The sequence below is a fragment of the Odontesthes bonariensis genome, chromosome 18 (assembly GCF_027942865.1).
Source record: "Odontesthes bonariensis isolate fOdoBon6 chromosome 18, fOdoBon6.hap1, whole genome shotgun sequence".
NCBI classification, from domain to species: Eukaryota; Metazoa; Chordata; class Actinopteri; order Atheriniformes; family Atherinopsidae; genus Odontesthes; species Odontesthes bonariensis.
Genome location: NC_134523.1, coordinates 44,966 through 62,741, shown reverse-complemented (window position 1 = coordinate 62,741; position 17,776 = coordinate 44,966). Strand labels below are relative to the sequence as shown.

The window sequence follows — 17,776 nt, the reverse complement described above, 5'->3', positions numbered from 1 at the left end:
GTTTCCGCCACTTAATAAGAATACATTTAGAAATACTATCTCAAAATTATGAGATACTAAGTCGAAATTATGAGATACTAAATCGAAATTATGAGATACTAAATCGAAATTATGAGATACTAAGTCGAAATTATGAGATACTAAGTCAAAATTATGAGATACTAAATCGAAATTAAGAGATACTAAGTCGAAATTAAGAGATACTAAGTCGAAATTATGAGATACTAAATTGAAATTATGAGATACTAAATCGAAATTATGAGATACTAAGTCGAAATTATGAGATACTAAATCGAAATTATGAGATACTAAGTCGAAATTATGAGATACTAAATCGAAATTATGAGATACTAAGTCGAAATTATGAGATACTAAGTCAAAATTATGAGATACTAAATCGAAATTAAGAGATACTAAGTCGAAATTATGAGATACTAAATTGAAATTATGAGATACTAAATCGAAATTATGAGATACTAAGTCGAAATTATGAGATACTAAATCGAAATTATGAGATACTATCTCATAATTTCGATTTAGTATCTCATAAATATGAGATAGTATTTCTAAATTTATTTTTTACATGGCGGAAACGGGCTTCCATACTTTACCGACAGACAGCTTGTTTATAACTGTGGAAAATGTTCTTTTGTCTTAAATTTTAAGATCAGCTGTCATTTACAACAATACAAAATACTGTTCTAATGGAATTAAGCTTTTTTTTTAGGACTAGATAAGGTCTAACTGACTTAAAAGGCTAAACATAAAGCTTGTACTCGTTTATTAAGATAAAGATAAAACAAAAAAAATAGAATAACATCAAATTATTTTCATATTTTCACAGTTTCTCCACTTTGAGCTGCTCATCTTCATATAAAACTCACGAGATGAGGGTTTAAAGTGAATAATGGTTCATTTGAGCTAAACTAAAGGTGGTGGTGAGGCAGGAAAAGGGAAACTATGAACAGGAAGAACCACAGAAGAAGACCTCTGAGCTCTGAATACTGACAACAGGTGAGTGATTACCTGCACACGAGCCTGGAGAACTGTTGCTGACGATCACTTAAAAGATTACAGGAAAGTCTGGCTGCTCTGAGGGAAACCGGTCTTTGGATTCAGAGCGTTTTTATGTCATCATATTGTGAAAAAGTGGAACTACAGCCTTACAAACTGAGCAGTTAACTTGGATTTAGAGATTTTATTTTCCATTTCTGACACAGATTACAGTCCAGTGTTTCAGCAATTCATGTAAAATGATCTTTTTTTTTTTACACGGTGGAATGAAAATAAATACACATAAAAATAAAGACAAAAGCTTCCAAATGTGGAAGAAAATGATCCAAGAACTGTGCGTTGCCTTGTTTTTTTTTTTGTTTTTTTTTTCCATATTCAACAGAATTAAGTTCATTTTCAGTGCGAGAACCAGAAGGAAAAGGTGGACACATTCAGGAATCTTCTCTTAATAACTTAAGAACAGAAATGCGATAAAAGGATATTCTGCATTAATAATTTATTGCACTTCTCCGACATAACAAAGCACTTCTTCTTTTTACAGATTACCTTCCAGAAAAGGGGGAGCGAGAAGGTTTTAGGAAAGAAACGAACACGTAACGAACACGGATCAGGCACGAGACAGTCACAGTTCTTCTCTACACCATGAAACAAAGACGTCCACGCTTTGTGTTTGCAATAAAACAGCAAACGGTTTAAATAAGATGGATATCAGGTTACAGTGTGCACGTTATTGCTGGTTGAATTCGATAAGAGAAGTCCTTCCTTACAGCAGATATCAGTTACTGGTTCAGATTCAAACCAAAAATAGAATATATAGACATATAGTTCTCACAAATCTATGCATGTAAAGATATATGTACAGGTGGAAGTGTTTAGTCATTCATAATAAAAAAAAGTTTTTTTTTGTGGAACCTTTCAAAACTAAACTGAGAATGTATTGTTTGATAAAGTCTGTGTGACTTAAGGCGAGACACTACAGGTGAATAGGGTAATATTTAAAAATAATAGATATCACCATGAAACTTCCTCAGTTGATTACTTATACAAGTATGAAAAAAAATGTATTACAAGTTTAATTATGCAAATTAGGCATTATCTCATTAAATATGCGCACATTTGCAGATATTTCCGGAAGATAGATCTGAACATATGATAAAGCCAGGTGCAAAATTCTTTTTTCATTTTGTTTACACACAAAATGAAAAGAACATTACAGAGGGATTTCAGGAGATCTGCTTTCATTTCCTAGGAAATCAAAATGTACTGCCCATAGCCTAAAAAACATGGATTTTCGCCATATTTTTTTATTATAATGTCACCTAAATCAGGCCAGGAATGATTTATCAACAAATCCTTCTGTAAATATCTTCAGAATACTGCTAAGTGTATAACTGGAAAGTTTGGTGTTAGTAGGTGCTCCATAGGCTGAGATATCGATACTGGAAAAATACAAAAAAACTGCAGAAAACGGCATTTAAAGATTTAAATAGGGGAATTCATGTTGGTAAATTTGGGCGAAACGCACTGCCGCGATTAAACAAAATGTGATGAAATAAACATTTTAATTTATGTCTTCAACGTTTTCTTTATAGCAGGTTGAAAGAACACATATTGAAGGAGTAGACTGGCCCATAATCTAAACATTTGACCACTGCATGAAAAATCCCTGTTTTTGCCTGCCGTGTCTCGCCTTAAATGAGGTGGAAAATGAGATGCATTTTGTGTTTTACTGTCCTTTTTTTCCATGTATTTAGACTTAAGCTCTTCCTTAAATTGACCTTGGAATGTCATGATTTGTTTTCTATGTCCGATGAGTGCAGATTTACATATTTGTTTAGCGAAAAAGTGTTTTATTTAGCCCAATATGTGTTGGAAGTGGGGTTGTTGTCTACTGAGGACCGTATATGTTGGATTAGCAATTATGGAGATGTTCTTTTGACGATTGCTTTTTATTACTTATGGTGTGTCTTGTAAGCCCAATGCGGGCACCTTTTTGGTGTATGACACCGTTTAATAGGGGTGGGCGAAAAACATCGATTTTTCTCCCCTGAATCGATTATATTACGTCATATCTGTGTCCAGATAAAACTTCATCAATTTATTACATTAAGTTATGTTAAAACTAGCCCCGCATTTGTGCTGTGTGGACATTTCAATTCATTTTGTAACTGTAAACTTTAAAAAAAAAGTGCCTCTTTTTGTCTCAGTCTGTGTCAGTCAGTCCAGCAGCTGACGTTTATTTCAACTGATGTACATCGTTTATGGTAACGACATTCATTCTAGAAGTGCATGAGTCAACTTGTTGTTTTTTTTTTAAGGTGGAAGAAAATTGCAATTACTGATTGATATCGAATTACTGATATCGAATCGCAATACTTGTAGAATCGCAATTATCAAGAATCGTGATACAATCGAATCATGACCAAAGCATATTATCGTCCCACCCCTACCGTTTAACAAAATAAACAAAACAAAACAAAACAAAACAAAAAACACAATATACGCAGAGCTTCCTCTGAAGTAAACCGCGGATGTGAAACATCGAATGGAATCTACACAGTACGGTGAAGGTTTTCAGTTTGTGCGGACAAACGGGCGAACGAAGCGCTCCGTTTGGTCCAAGTGTCCCCGGCAGGTTCTGGGATCCAAACGCCGTCGTTCTTTAGTCCAGAGCGGAGATATTACAGAAAAAGCAGGATATGTGCACCTTTCTGATCCAAAGCTGCTTCCAAACACTTTTTCCCCCGACCGTTGTTTCCTTCGAGTGCAAAAAAAAAAGATGCATCCTGAACTCTGAAGGAGAAGAAAAACGGTTTGAACCTTCGGAACAAAGGCGCTCGGGCCGCTCAGAAGTCCAAACATGACGGATAGAACCGGCTCTCTCCATCGGACCTCCCCTGCATCAGGCACTTCCCTCCGTGCCGCCGCAGCTCAGAGCAGCTTTCTGACCCTAGAGGGCTTCCATACAACATTGTTTTGGATGGTTGAGGCAGAAGTTTAGAGCCAGTGATGCTGCAACGGGAGAGTCGCCTCTGTACACAAGTCATGCACCAAATCCTCCAGAGAGCGTCCGCCTAGTCCGGCCCGCTCGGGGTAACGCCCGGTCCGGAGCGTTGGTTCTGCTTCCTGTCCGCTCCCAGGACGGAGAGTCGGAGGCGCCGCCGCTCACATGAAGGAGCGGTCCGCCGGGGGCCCGTAGGAGAAGCCCGGGAAGGCTCCGGCCGCCTCCTTCACGCTGCTGGTCACGGTCAGCGAGTCGTTGCACAGGGAGGACGACACCGGCAGGTGGGTGAACTCCGTGTCAAAGTGTTGGAGGTCCGTGGGACCCGACTGTGGAGCAACGACAAACAGAGCATCAGCAACCAGAAACTCTCAGGCTGTGTTCCAAACCGCCTACTACTCCTACTACTCCTACTAACTTTAACTTTTTTAAGTTCCCGGATGCATACTAGATTCTCCGAAATGTTGGGTATGCATCATGAGGTTACTACTCATACTCAAACTACCCAAGATGCAACGTAACGTGACGTCGCCGATCGTCATTTCCTGTCGAAACGGCAGTTTCAAGCTAGCTACAACGAGTGTAGGTTCACTTCCTGTTTTCAAAACAAAAGCACCAATTGTATGGTAATGGCTTTCCCTATGATAAAAGGCAACGGGTATTTTATTTTGTGAAAATAACAGGAAGTGCGTTGCTCACTGCGGCTAGCTTTAGTAGCGCCGAATTCGTGGGAACAAAATTGTAAACAGCCGGTATTTTGTCAGGTTTTCAACACGTTGGGGATCTAAACGACTACTTTCTCTCCTGAAAATGTTTCAAATGTTGCTAAAGTTTACAGAGTTTAGAGCTTAAGGGAAATCAGCTTCAGGCTGGCTGATTTCGGCTCGGGCAGGAGCGAAATGCATTGTGGGTAAATGCTCTGCATACTGTCTGATCGATGAGTATGCAGTATGTAGTATGTAGTATGTAGTATGTAGTATGTAGTAGTATGTAGTATGCAGTATGCAGTATGCAGTATGTAGTATGCAGTATGTAGTATGCAGTATGCAGTATGCAGTATGTAGTATGCAGTATGTAGTATGTAGTATGTAGTAGTATGTAGTATGCAGTATGCAGTATGTAGTATGTAGTATGTAGTATGCAGTATGCAGTATGCAGTATGCAGTATGTAGTATGCAGTATGTAGTATGCAGTATGCAGTATGCAGTATGTAGTATGCAGTATGTAGTATGTAGTATGTAGTAGTATGTAGTATGCAGTATGCAGTATGTAGTATGTAGTATGCAGTATGTAGTATGCAGTATGTAGTATGTAGTATGTAGTAGTATGTAGTATGCAGTATGCAGTATGCAGTATGCAGTATGTAGTATGCAGTATGTAGTATGCAGTATGCAGTATGCAGTATGTAGTATGCAGTATGTAGTATGTAGTATGTAGTAGTATGTAGTATGCAGTATGCAGTATGTAGTATGTAGTATGTAGTATGTAGTATGCGGTTTCGAACACAGCTTCAGAAACAGGGGTACAGTACGAGTCCTTTTCTGTCCCCTGAGGTACAATCTATCAGAGATGGGGACTCAAGTCACTGTGACTTGGACTCAAGTGCGACTCGAGTCGCTGTTTTGATGACTTGTGACTAGGGATGGGAATCGAAAACCGGTTCTTGTTGAGAACCGGTTCCCAGTGTTTCAATTCCTTGGAATCGTTTGGCGATTTTGCAAACGATTCCCATAAATGATGTTGCTGATATGGGATGTCACACGTCAAAAGAGGCGAACTGTCCCTTTAAGACCTCGTCAGGACGTACCACTGAGGGGATGAACGGGGGTGTGATCTTCTTGGCCATCAGGTCGTCCCAGTTGATCGGAGAGAAGAAGGAGTGGCACCTGAGTTCCAGCTGCGGGGGAGAGAAGCTGAGTGAGCAGACTGAAAGCAAACATCTGTGTGTGCAGAAGCAGCTGTGTGTGAACATCTGTCTGTGCGTGAACATCTGTCTGAGCATGAACATCTGTCTGTGTGTGAACATCTGTCTGAGCATGAACATCTGTCTGTGTGTGAACATCTGTGCACACTCACGAAGTCGTCCCGGACCCCCAGCCTCTGGGTGCGGTCCTTCTGCAGCAGCCCCTCCAGCAGCTCGCGGCCCGCGTTGGACACGTTGGGCTTCAGCACCGGAGCCTTGTGCAGGATGTTGTTGTACATCTCGGCCGTGTTGCGGCTGTAGAAGGGGGGCTGTGGGAGAAAAAGGGAGGTCAGAGCGAGCCCACCGCGCCTGGGAGGGAGGGAGGGAGGGGGCGGACCCGTGTTTCTGTGTTTGCTCACCAGGCCGTAGAGCATCTCATACAGCACGGAGCCCAGGCACCACCAGTCCACCGTGCGGTCGTACGCCTGCTTCTGCAGGACCTCCGGAGCCAGATACTGAGGAGCAAACAACAGAGAAGCGTCTTCAGGGGTCCCACACTGGGAATGTGCCACCTGAGGGGGGGTGTTAAAGCTTTGCACTGTACCTCAGGGGTCCCGCAGAAGGTGGTGGTGGTCCCTTTGGGCTCCAGGCCCTCTTTGCAGAGACCAAAGTCCGTCAGGACGATGTGTCCCTGCGAGTCCAGCAGGATGTTCTCCGGCTTCAGGTCTCTGAGGAGGAAGCAACAGACGGGGTTACCCAGCATGCCTTCAACAGAGAACCTTTCCTTTTGTTTTGTTTCCTTTCCTTTCCTTTCCTTTCCTTTCCTTTCCTTTCCTTTCCTTTCCTTTCCTTTCCTTTCCTTTTGTTTCCTTTCCTTTCCTTTCCTTTCCTTTCCTTTCATTTCCTTTCCTTTTGTTTCCTTTCCTTTCCTTTTGTTTTGTTTCCTTTCCCTTTCCTTTCCTTTCCTTTCCTTGTCTTTCCTTTCCTTTTGTTTCCTTTCCTTTCCTTTCCTTTCCTTTCCTTTCCTTTCATTTCCTTTCCTTTCCTTTCCTTTCCTTTTGTTTTGTTTCCCTTCCCTTCCTTTCCTTTCCTTTCCTTTCCTTGTCTTGTCTTGTCTTTCCTTTTGTTTCCTTTCATTTCATTTCCTTTCCTTTTGTTTTGTTTCCTTTCCTTTCCTTTCCTTTCCTTTCCTTTCCTTTCCTTTCATTTTGTTTCCTTTCCTTTAATTTCCTTTCCTTTTGTTTTGTTTCCTTTCCTTTCCCTTTCCTTTCCTTTCCTTGTCTTTCCTCCATGTTTTGTCATGTTTCGTCCACCAGGGGGCGCCGTGCGACCGCTCTTTACCTGTACACGATGTGCAGAGAGTGCAGGTAGCCGAGTGCACTGGCGATCTCAGCGGTGTAGAACCGGGCCCTGGGCTCCAGGAAGACCCGCTCCCTCTGGAGGTGGTAGAAGAGCTGCGGGGGACAGAAACAGCTGTCAAACATCCCCTCAAAAAAGTGCCCCTCCAAAAATAAGTAAAAAAACAACAAATAAAAGACGTTTTTGCTTGAAATAAGCAAAAAAAATCTGCCAATGGAACTACTGAAAATCGGCTTGTCCAGATTTCTTGAAATAAAATGTGATATTTAGGACTTTTGAGATAAAAGTGATCTTGAAATTAGCTTAAAAACCTCTTCAAATGAAAAAAAAAAAGCTTGTTTCATATGATATGTGACTCAAAACAATTTGTTTTCAAGACTTTTTCATTTAACAAGATATTCCAGATGTATTGTATTAAAACAAGTCCCTATATCTGGCTGAAATGGTGCTTGTTAGGCAGTTGTGTCTTATTTTAAGTGTAATGAGATACTCAATGAGACAAATATACTTGGTAAGATTTCACTGGAAAAAATGCCCCTCCAATAATAAGTAAAAAACAACAAATAAAAGACGTTTTTGCTTGAAATAAGCAAAAAAATCTGCCAATGGAACTAGTGAAAATTGGCTTGTCAAGATTTATTAAAATAGGATGTGATATTTAGGACTTTTGAGTTAAAAGTGATCTTGAAATTAGCTTAAAAACCTATTGTCAAAAAAAATAAAATAAAAGCTTGTTTCATATGAAATCTGACTCAAAACAGAATCTGCCTGGCTGGAACTCACCTCCCCGCCGTTAACGTAGTCCAGCACGAAGTAGAGCTTGTCGGTGGTCTGGAAGGAGTAGTGCAGCCCCACCAGGAAGGGGTGCTTGATGTTCTTCATCAGCACGCTGCGCTCCGCCATGATGTGCTTTTGCTGCAGGCGAATTAAAGGGTCATTCCTCTGTGTTTTAAAGGCATTTCAGAAACAAGATTTACGGCGACTGAGCGTAATGTCAGACCTCTTTCTTCTTCAGGATGATTTTCTTCTGCAGCACCTTCACGGCGTAGTACTTGGCGGTCTCCTTGTGTCGAGCCAGCAGAACCTGCAGACATCAGACGGTTTATTTATTTATTTATCAGAGCTTTTAACAGTCCTATCTTATGTTATCTTATAATAATAATATCTTATTTGTTGTATTTTATTGCTTTCACTGTTCTTTTATTGTTTTTATTTGATTTTACTTCTTCTTCTCTTTATTTATTACCTGCTCACTGGAAAAAATCAAAGTCTTACCAAGTATATTTGTCTCATTGAGTATCTCATTACACTTAATATAAGACACAACTGCCTAACAAGCACCATTTCAGCCAGATATAGGGACTTCTTTTAATACAATACATCTGGAATATCTTGTTAAGTGAAAAAATCTTGAAAACAAATTGTTTTGAGTCAGATTTCATATGAAACAAGCTTTTATTTTTACATTTGAAGAGGTTTTTAAGCTAATTTCGTAGTATGATGACACTTTTATCTTATTTTATTTTATCTTATTTTATTTTGTTGTATTTTATTGCTTTCACTGTTCTTTTATTGTTTTTATTTGTTTTTACTTCCTCTTCTCTTTATTTATCACCTGCTGTAAAGCACTTTGGAACACCGTAAGGATTGTTTGTAAAGGGCTGTAGAAATAAAATACATTTACATTTATAAAGACACACTCACCTTTCCAAAGCTGCCTTTGCCAATGATTTTCAGGTAGTCAAAATCACAAGGTTTGATCCTAATAAAGGAGACAAAAAAGACAGAAAATCAGATTTTTCCTGGCGTGTTTGAGGTGAGTTTGATCAGAACGGAAGCTGTGAGAAAGAGAAACGACTTACTGAGTTTCCTCTGCCAGGGAACTCCGGGGGTTTAGATACAGCTGAAAGACACCAGGAAGGGAATTCATGAACACTTTGCCAAGTTTTCAACAGACGGTGAGTCAGAAAAGGAAAGGTTTCGGCTTACTTGACTTTCAGGAAGTTGGTCATCGTCTGCCTCCTCGTTCTGATTCTGATTGATCTTCAGGAAGTTGTTCACCTCAACGCTGGAGGAGAGAAAAACAGAAGAGACGCGTTTAACGATCTTAAAGAGTCCCCGAGGACGCTCCGTGAGCCTGAAGGACGCTCAGCGGGGGGCCGAGTCACCGTCTGAGACCTCAGAAAGGTCAAGTTTACCTGCCTGACCTGTCTGAGACAGCTTTAAGCCTCTGATCCAGCACCAGGGGCTCAGCCCGGGGCTCAGCACTGGAAAAAATCAGTCTTACCAAGTATATTTGTCTCATTTCTAGTCAAAATATCTCATTACACTTAATATCAGACACAACTGCCTAACAAGCACCATTTCAGCCAGATATAGGGACTTGTTTTAATACAATACATCTGGAATATCTTGTTAAATGAAAAAGTCTTGAAAACAAATTGTTTTGAGTCGGATTTCATATGAAACAAGCTTTTTTTTTACATTTGAAGAGGTTTTTAGGCTAATTTCAAGATCACTTTTATCTCAAAAGTCCCAAATATCACATTTTATTTCAAGAAATCTGGACAAGCCGATTTTCACTAGTTCCATTGACAGATTTTTTTGCTTATTTCAAAAAAAGCCCTGAGGCTCAGCCCGGGGCCCCGGGGCCCCGTCTGGGTGGTTTTCCACCGCACTGGTTCGGCACCTGACGGGCTCAGCCATGTTTCATGTAATAATGGAATTACAACTTTATCCTCCACAAGGGGACAGACGGGATTTGTTTGGAGCTGATTATGCTGGAGGCATCATGACAGGACTATTCTTACCCCGGGTTCCTGGAGGCAGCAGATTAACAGAATGTTCTGCCAAACTCAGCGGATCATTGGATTGGGGGTAATGATCAGGAATAAATGCAGGAAGTGACCCACAGACAGAGGCCTGATTTACGGAGCAAGATGTTCTGATACTCACTGCTGGCAGATGTGCGGGGTGGACACCAGCTTCTGGATGAAGTCATTCAGCCCCATCTTCCTCTCCTTGATGAAAGCTGCAGACACAGGAAGCCTCACGGTCACACACGCACCTTATCATTATTATTATTATTATTTTTATTATTATTATTATTATTATTATTATTATTGTGCACCTCAGAGGAGGAGATCTGCTCCTAAATGTCCCGTTAGGGTGCAGATTGTTGTGCAAACACCTCTAATGCTGCGGGCTGGCAGGTTATGCAACCAGTCAGCGCTCCCATTCATCCCCGCAAAGCAGTTTCCATTCACATAACCCGCACAGCTCAGATACATTCAACTTAGCGTTAAAAATGTGCATTTTCATTAAAAAATAAATAAAATAAAATAAAAACCTTTATATAACTGATTAAAGTCTTGATAAGTGTTCTCCTGTGACAGTTAGAATGAAAGTTGCCCCCCGCTCACCGGTCAGCACGGTCACAATCCCCCTCATCTTGCAGTAGGTCAGGTCACATCCAGCCTCAGTAACGGCCATGCTGAGCGACAAGATCCGGAAAACAGCGCAGAAAAACGGACACAACACCGCCGCGGTCCCGCTGCTTCTCTGCTCCAACTCACGAGCACGAACTCACAAAGCTCAATGACTGCCGCTGCGCGAGCCAGCGCGGGCGCTTTTATACCAAGCGCCGCGTCAGCGCGCCGCGTCAGCCGCGTAACCGGGGCAACGAGCCGTGACGTCACGGGATTCCGCCGCAGCGGAGCCGAGCCGCGCCGCTCTGCCGCGCGGCGGGATGACGCGGCAGAGCTCACCGCAGCGGAGGAAGCGGAGGAGGAGGAGGAGGAGGAGGAAGGGGGCCATCTGCCTCCCGCCTCTTCATCCTCATTTTCTCTGAATGGATCCGCTCCATCGGCGCGCGCGCGCGCGCACGCAGCGGGCTGGTCTGCAGGATGCGTCACCTCTGCTGCGGACTGATCCACATCCCCAACAAAACCCCCATGAAGCCATAAGATTACTAACTAAAGATGGAATATACACATGAGTGTGCATCTTAAAATCTCAGATGGAACCATCAGAGAATTTCTGCGGCCGAGGAGCTTATGGAGCTGAGCTGGCATGAGGAGAATTATATAAATTCTGAGAAAACAGAGATGACATCATGCTCATCTAAGCTGTGGTCCAGCTGTGGTCCACTAACCCTCTGCGTTACATAACTGTGCCGTACTGCAGATGGTACCTGATGTGTGCTGGGTCAGAGTGTTCAGACACAGCAGCGAGCACGTTCAATTAATTTTATTTATATAGCGCCAAATACAACAAATATCATCTCAAGGCACTTAGATAATAAAGTCCAATTCAAGCCAATTGGAATTCAATTCATTGTAATCATAATTATTTATAAAATAATCCAATTTATTCATATAGAGCCAATTCAAAAACAGTTTCCCAGCTAAGGAAACCAACAGATTGTCTTCAGTCCAATCTCCTCAAACACCGTCCACCCATCACGGTAAAAAAATAAACATCATTGTGTTGTCATGATGCAGCAAACAGGCCTGAAAGCTGTGAGAAAAACTCATCCTGATGATGGAAAACATGAGAGCCAAAAGAGAACTACTCTCCCACTACAGGTACACTGTAAAGAATTCCCCAGTAAAATAACAGTAAAATACTGTTCTAATAAAATAACAGTAAAATACTGTTCTAATAAAATAACAGTGAAATACTGTTATTTTACTGTTATTTTGCAGTGCAACTGTTATTTATTCTAACAGTATATTACTGTTTTTTGGATTACATTACATGACGGTAGGATAACTGTGTTTTAGTAATTTTACAGCGCATCTACTGTAATTTATTTAACAGTATAATAACGTATTTTGGATTTGGACTAGCCTGGGAATTCCCATGCTGCTTTGCACGCGATTTCATTCTCACTGCAAAGGCAGCCTGGAAACCACCGCCCTTATTTTTGCCTGAGTTAGGGAACCAATCACAGAACGGGGGGGCAGCAAGACGATGACGACGTCTATGCGCGACACCGAAGCTTGTAGAGTGTTAATCCAACATGGCAGCGGACACAACGTTACCGTTCGATGCAGCCTTAGAAAGTGTTTTAAGGAGCTTAGAACGCAAGTTTACTTTAAAAAAGAACAACGCGTCTTCTTCTTCCTCGTCGAATTTCTGTGGCTCTACATACGTCATCTGGTATAAGTGATACGATTGGCTATGAATCGCGCGCAAAGCAGCATGGGAAGAACCAGACGTCATTTGATAGACATTCGTAGCGCCCAATAAACGGCTCTAGGCATTCGTAAACCACGCCTCAAATACGAGAAAATGCACACCTAGTTCCCAGACCACCATCTCATCCAGATGTGGACGCGTCAGCCAGGCCAGATTTGGACAGCAATTCATTACAAATACTGTTTTATGCTGTTGTAATTATTTATAATTTTAACTGTAACTTAACTTGTAACTTAATATTTTTTTACAGTTACTGACTGACTGAATCATTCAGTTATCAAAGCCATCAGCTTCCTGTCAGAGCGAAGCTGCTTTGGCTGCTGAACGCCTCCTTCAGAATCAGCTGAGAATCCTGGGTTTGGTCCCACCGACACATGACAGTCACGCCTCATTTAGAAGAAGGAAGACTTCACGGTGTCAGTGATTGTTGTGCAGGGGGAGAGGAAGCGGGCCGGGTGCAGAGCCAGCTGGCAGCTTATCAGGTCGGGTCCTGGATGAGAACCAGAGCCAACACGCACAGCTTTACACGCTTTTTAAAAAAAAATTTTTTAGTATTATTATTGTTTTAAATTATGTAGCTGTTGTATATTTTTTAATTTATTCTTGTATTTTATTCTTTTATTCTTTTAATTTTTTGTTTTTATTTTTCTGTACAGCAATTTGGTCAACTGAGGTTGTTGTAAAGTGCTTTATAAATAAAATTGGATTGGATTACACACTGAGCCGGTCCAGATCCGATCACACCACACCGACACCTCTCACCCTCTGTGAGTGATTCCAGTTCAACCTGTTTTTATCCATAACTCTACCCTGAAGATGCAAAGTGAAACCTTCTCAGTCAGCTTTGCTTCAGATGGAGCTCAAACTGGCTTCTCTGGTGCGTCACTTCATGGTTTCACACAACTTCCACCCTCACCGTCGCCTCATTAGCGTTTTATAACATCTCACAGTCGTTCCGTGTCACTTTAGTGACAGTTTCACCAGAAGAAAATCATTTGGAGCCCCGACAGCGTGTTCATTTGACAGTTTTTGAGCCTTTTCGCTGCTTGTGCCTTTACAGATTTCAAATGAGTTACATCAAAAAGATGGTCCAGATGGTGCAGTTCATGTTGTTCATGAGCCAAATGGAACCAGAACCTCGGCTTTAAATGGCACAGCTCTGAGGAACTTTGAGAAAACAGTAAAATATCTCGATCGCATGTCAGAGAAACACGTTTGGATGGCGAGAGCCAGCAGACTCAGAGACTCAGAGACTCAGAGACTCGTGCTGTAAACTGTTTCATCAGCATCATGATTTTAAATTGTTACGCAACCTCTTGGTCACGAGCAGCAGCCGCAACAATCAAACCTTTGACACATCCGGCCGTGAGGATCTCAGACAGGAAGCTTATTAAAGAAGGTCGTTTCCGTATTAAACAAATCAAATATCATGAATTCGATCATTTCATAACAACTTAACAGCCTCTAACTGAGCTCTAAATCTTCCACGGGCATGAATGAGCCACTCTATTTCTTTGTTTTTCTGTGTTTTTTCTGTATTTATCTGGTTCTGACCAGTTTTATATAGTTTCAAATAGTAAAAAAGGTTAAATATCTTCCCGTGTTCGCTCCAGATGTGGATATCTGCTGCTTTGGACTGGAGCTCAAGCAAAAGAAAGAAGCCTCCTTGAACACCGCATCTTAAGCCGTGAACAGCGGGGTCATTAGTAGTGAACATGTGCATATCTCCCAGGCTTTTCTCTGTCAGTGGGGTCACATGATACTGAAAGGATCGGATAATTGGCTAAATTACAAAAAGAACAAGGCGTGGAATCGGTCAAAAATGGCACGAAAACTCACTTTCCATCCAAAATGGCGCCTTCCTGTGGACGTGGGACCATGGCGGCGTGAGACTTTTTTGTGCGTCTGGGCATGATGAATGAGTGTACCGAATTTTGTCATCCTATGCGAAACTAACCCCAATGCGGGGATCATTTTTAAGCATCGTAGGGGGCGCTACAGAGTCAATGAGCGAGTCCCAAAAATATAAAGTTTAGATTCTTTCATGTCGTTGACTGGCAGGTGGCGCTCGCAAAATTTCAAGAGTTTTCGAGCACCTTTTGCAAAGAATAAGAAAGAAAGAAAGTTTCACTGCTCGGTCCCTAACGAGCTGAGCAAGGGTAATTCTCCTTGGATATATGGCGGTGAATGAATGGGATCAGAGGCACAAAGCGTGTCATACCCCGGTATGATAGGTGGCGCTGTACCCATTCCAGCTGTTGCTAATAGAGCCACTTCCTGTTGACCTCTTCACCACCAACAACAACAACAAACTCAGGCATTGGAGAAAGATGGAGAACGCAGAGCCAGATGAAGCTACGTCCCTCTACATTTGCTCTGTGATGAGCTGCTTGTTGCACAAACTCGATGCCCAACGGAGCATTCTCCATCGCGTTGTTTGTTTCTTTGGCTGTGTTCCAAACCGCATACTTCTCCTACTTCTACTAATTTTTTGAGTTAGTATGCGAGTTTGAGTAAGCAGAAGTTCCCGGATGCATACTAGATTCTCCTAAATGTTGGGTATGCATCATGAGGTTACTACTCATACTCAAACTACCCAAGATGCAACGTAACGTGACGTCGCCGATCGTCATTTCCTGTCAAAACGGCAGTTTCAAGCTAGCTACAACGAGGGTAGGTTCACTTCCTGTTTTCAAAACAAAAGCACCAATTGTATGGTAATGGCTTTCCCTATGATAAAAGGCAACGGGTATTTTATTTTGTGAAAATAACAGGAAGTGCGTTAGCTCACTGCGGCTAGCTTTAGTAGCGCCGAATTCGTGGGAACAAAATGGTAAACAGCCGGTATTTTGTCAGGTTTTCAACACGTTGGGGATCTAAACGACTACTTTCTCACCTGAAAATGTTTCAAATGTTGCTAAAGTTTACAGAGTTTAGAGCTTAAGAGAAATCAGCTTCAGGCCGGCTGATTTCAGCTCGGGCAGGAGCGAAATGCATTGTGGGTAAACGCTCTGCATACTGTCTGATCGATGAGTATGCTCAAAGCGACTTTAGCTTCGTTAATGTGGCTGCTGTCGGTGCTGTAACTCTGAGAAGGAAGCCGTTAGAAACACATTTTCTTCCGCGGTTACTTCCGTTATTCTTCTCAGTTCCTTTTCCTGAGCTCACGGCCTCCTTTGAGATGAAACGACAGCAGCAGCAGCAACCTGACGCTCGGAGGAAGCTCCCGTGTCTCATGACGCGAGGGCTGGATGTGAAACATGAAACAGAGCGAGCTCATCCGTCTGATCTTTTCAGGGTCAGGCACACCCAGCCTGAACCTCCTGAGGTCACTTATCACTACGAGATGTTCCTGAGATGTTCCTGAGATGTTCCTGAGCCCCTTAATGAAGCGTGGGAAGCCATGTTGTGATGACAACAATAAGCATGGTTGTGTTATAAATAAGTCTGGCCTCTCCGGGACCTTCTCATCATGTATTAAGACACGCTGCTGCTAAGAAAGGCGCGTCTGTGCGGTCCTCGTATCGTTCATCAGCAGCTGATTTCTGAGCCCTGAGTGACAGTTTCAGTCCATTCATGGGCCTGTACCACCAAGCAGGGTCCAATTCAATTCAATTCAATTCAATTCAATTCAATTCAATTCAATTCAATTCAATTCAATTCAATTCGATTCAATCCAATTCAATTCAATTCAATTCAATTCAATTCAATTCAATTCAATTCAATTCAATTCAAGAGTTTATTGTCATTGTCAAAAAAGCCAACCAAATTTAGTTTGGAGTACAAACACAGTAATAGTAGATCCAAAGTGACAAAGTGCATCAAAGACAAAAGTGACACCAGTGCTTGATTCCCATATGTCCATACAAACTTATCTTGACTGTTGCTGGTTTTTAAATTCATTTAAATGATTTTATTTGTTTCTCTTTATATTCTTTTATGTATTTTAATGCTTCTTCCACTCCCTGCTGCAATGCTTTTATTTTATGTGAAGCACTTTGAATTGTTTGTACATGAAATGTGCTATATAAATAAATTTGATTTGTTTTGATTTGATATTAATCCAGCTGAATTCCCCATAAAGCTGCTCTCATTCATGTGTTTTTCTGTTTCTTTGTCAGAAACTGGGACTGAAAGTCGGCTCACTGAAAGCGTCTCCAGGCTGTCGCTCTGCTCTAATAAAATCCTGATTTCAGAACCACAGAATCACCGTTAAAGCAGCTCAAAGACAGCATCTGAGCAGTGAACTGGACTCACACCCCCCACAGAGGAGGGTCTGGAAGGTTTTAATTCTGGATTCTGCTGCTGTGGGACATGGACGCTGGACCGGTTAACCCGGCTCAGTGAGACCCGGTCCACTTGGACACCAGAACTCTGCTCGTGCCATTAACGCAGCCTTTAATGCGACATTTTGTTGCTGGAGAGAGAAAACTGAGCGTGCTCTGATTGGCCTCAGCAGGCCCCTCCCACTTTTTTTTACAACGTTACAAAACAAGGTTTTCATTGGATAAAGAGTTGTTAAATGACCCCAAAGGGTTTTAAATGTTTTCCAGGAAACTAACAACACTTTCCTGGAGAGTAACACGGTAAAAACAGATTTGTTCCCCTTTTCCTCTGGTTTATGTGGGACAAACCCCAGAACCATCTGATGGTTACGCCACAGAGGCTTCATTTTTAACCTGAAATGTGACGATGAGGTGAGGAAAATGAAGCCGACAGAAATGCTCAGAGGAGGGGGAGAGGATTCCCTTCAGCTTGGCTTTTGTTCTGCGATGCAGAGAAAACAAAAAGAGGAGCGGCTGAGCAGAGAGGACGGTGCTTCCATGTAAAAGATGTGAAAGCTGCACGCTCACGATGCATTTCAGAGCTGCACATCATTCCCCAGATTCCCCAGAATAAAGCTGCACCTACCGATGAAAGATTTCTTGCCAGACTTCATGCCTGCTGCTCTGCCAGAGTCTGCCGAGCGACCAGGTGATGCTCAGAAAGGATGCAGCCCTCCTGGATGCAGCCCTCCTGGATTCGCAGGCGAATAAGTTTCCCCGCCGCCTCTTCCTCCTCCTGCAGCCTGAGACTGAAGAGCTGAAAGCAGATATCTGTGACGCACCTGCCCCCCCCTCCTCTCTGCTTTCATCTACCTGGAGAGGACAAACAAACGCAGGTGTCTGGTTACGGCTCCCCTGAGCGTGGGGGTCTCGCCGGAGGGGAAACCGGTCTCCATGACGCGGGAACCACCTGAGGAAGGCTGCTGTTAATCGGTCTGAGGCTGACGGCCTCCTCAGTCACCGCCTCTCAGA

General features: G+C 42.3%; 1 protein-coding gene across 2 annotated transcripts; it reads right to left on the bottom strand.

The window, feature by feature from the left end:
• Positions 1-1,183: 1,183 nt before the first annotated feature.
• On the bottom strand, positions 1,184-17,535 carry LOC142367486 (serine/threonine-protein kinase Sgk1). Of its 2 annotated transcripts, none has more exons than XM_075449461.1 (13): positions 17,391-17,535; positions 10,233-10,308; positions 9,267-9,345; positions 9,140-9,180; positions 8,982-9,039; positions 8,278-8,361; positions 8,061-8,192; positions 7,260-7,372; positions 6,523-6,646; positions 6,338-6,433; positions 6,092-6,247; positions 5,823-5,912; positions 1,184-4,344 (listed from the first exon to the last, which is right to left on the bottom strand). In XM_075449461.1, exons 1-13 carry the CDS (start codon positions 17,416-17,418, stop codon positions 4,180-4,182), a joined length of 1,242 nt encoding a protein of 413 aa, XP_075305576.1. In that variant the 5' UTR covers positions 17,419-17,535; the 3' UTR covers positions 1,184-4,179. The 2 variants fall into 2 exon arrangements, with proteins under 2 accessions (XP_075305576.1, XP_075305575.1); XM_075449460.1 differs by lacking the exon at positions 17,391-17,535 and adding an exon at positions 10,700-10,878.
• Positions 17,536-17,776: the final 241 nt, after the last annotated feature.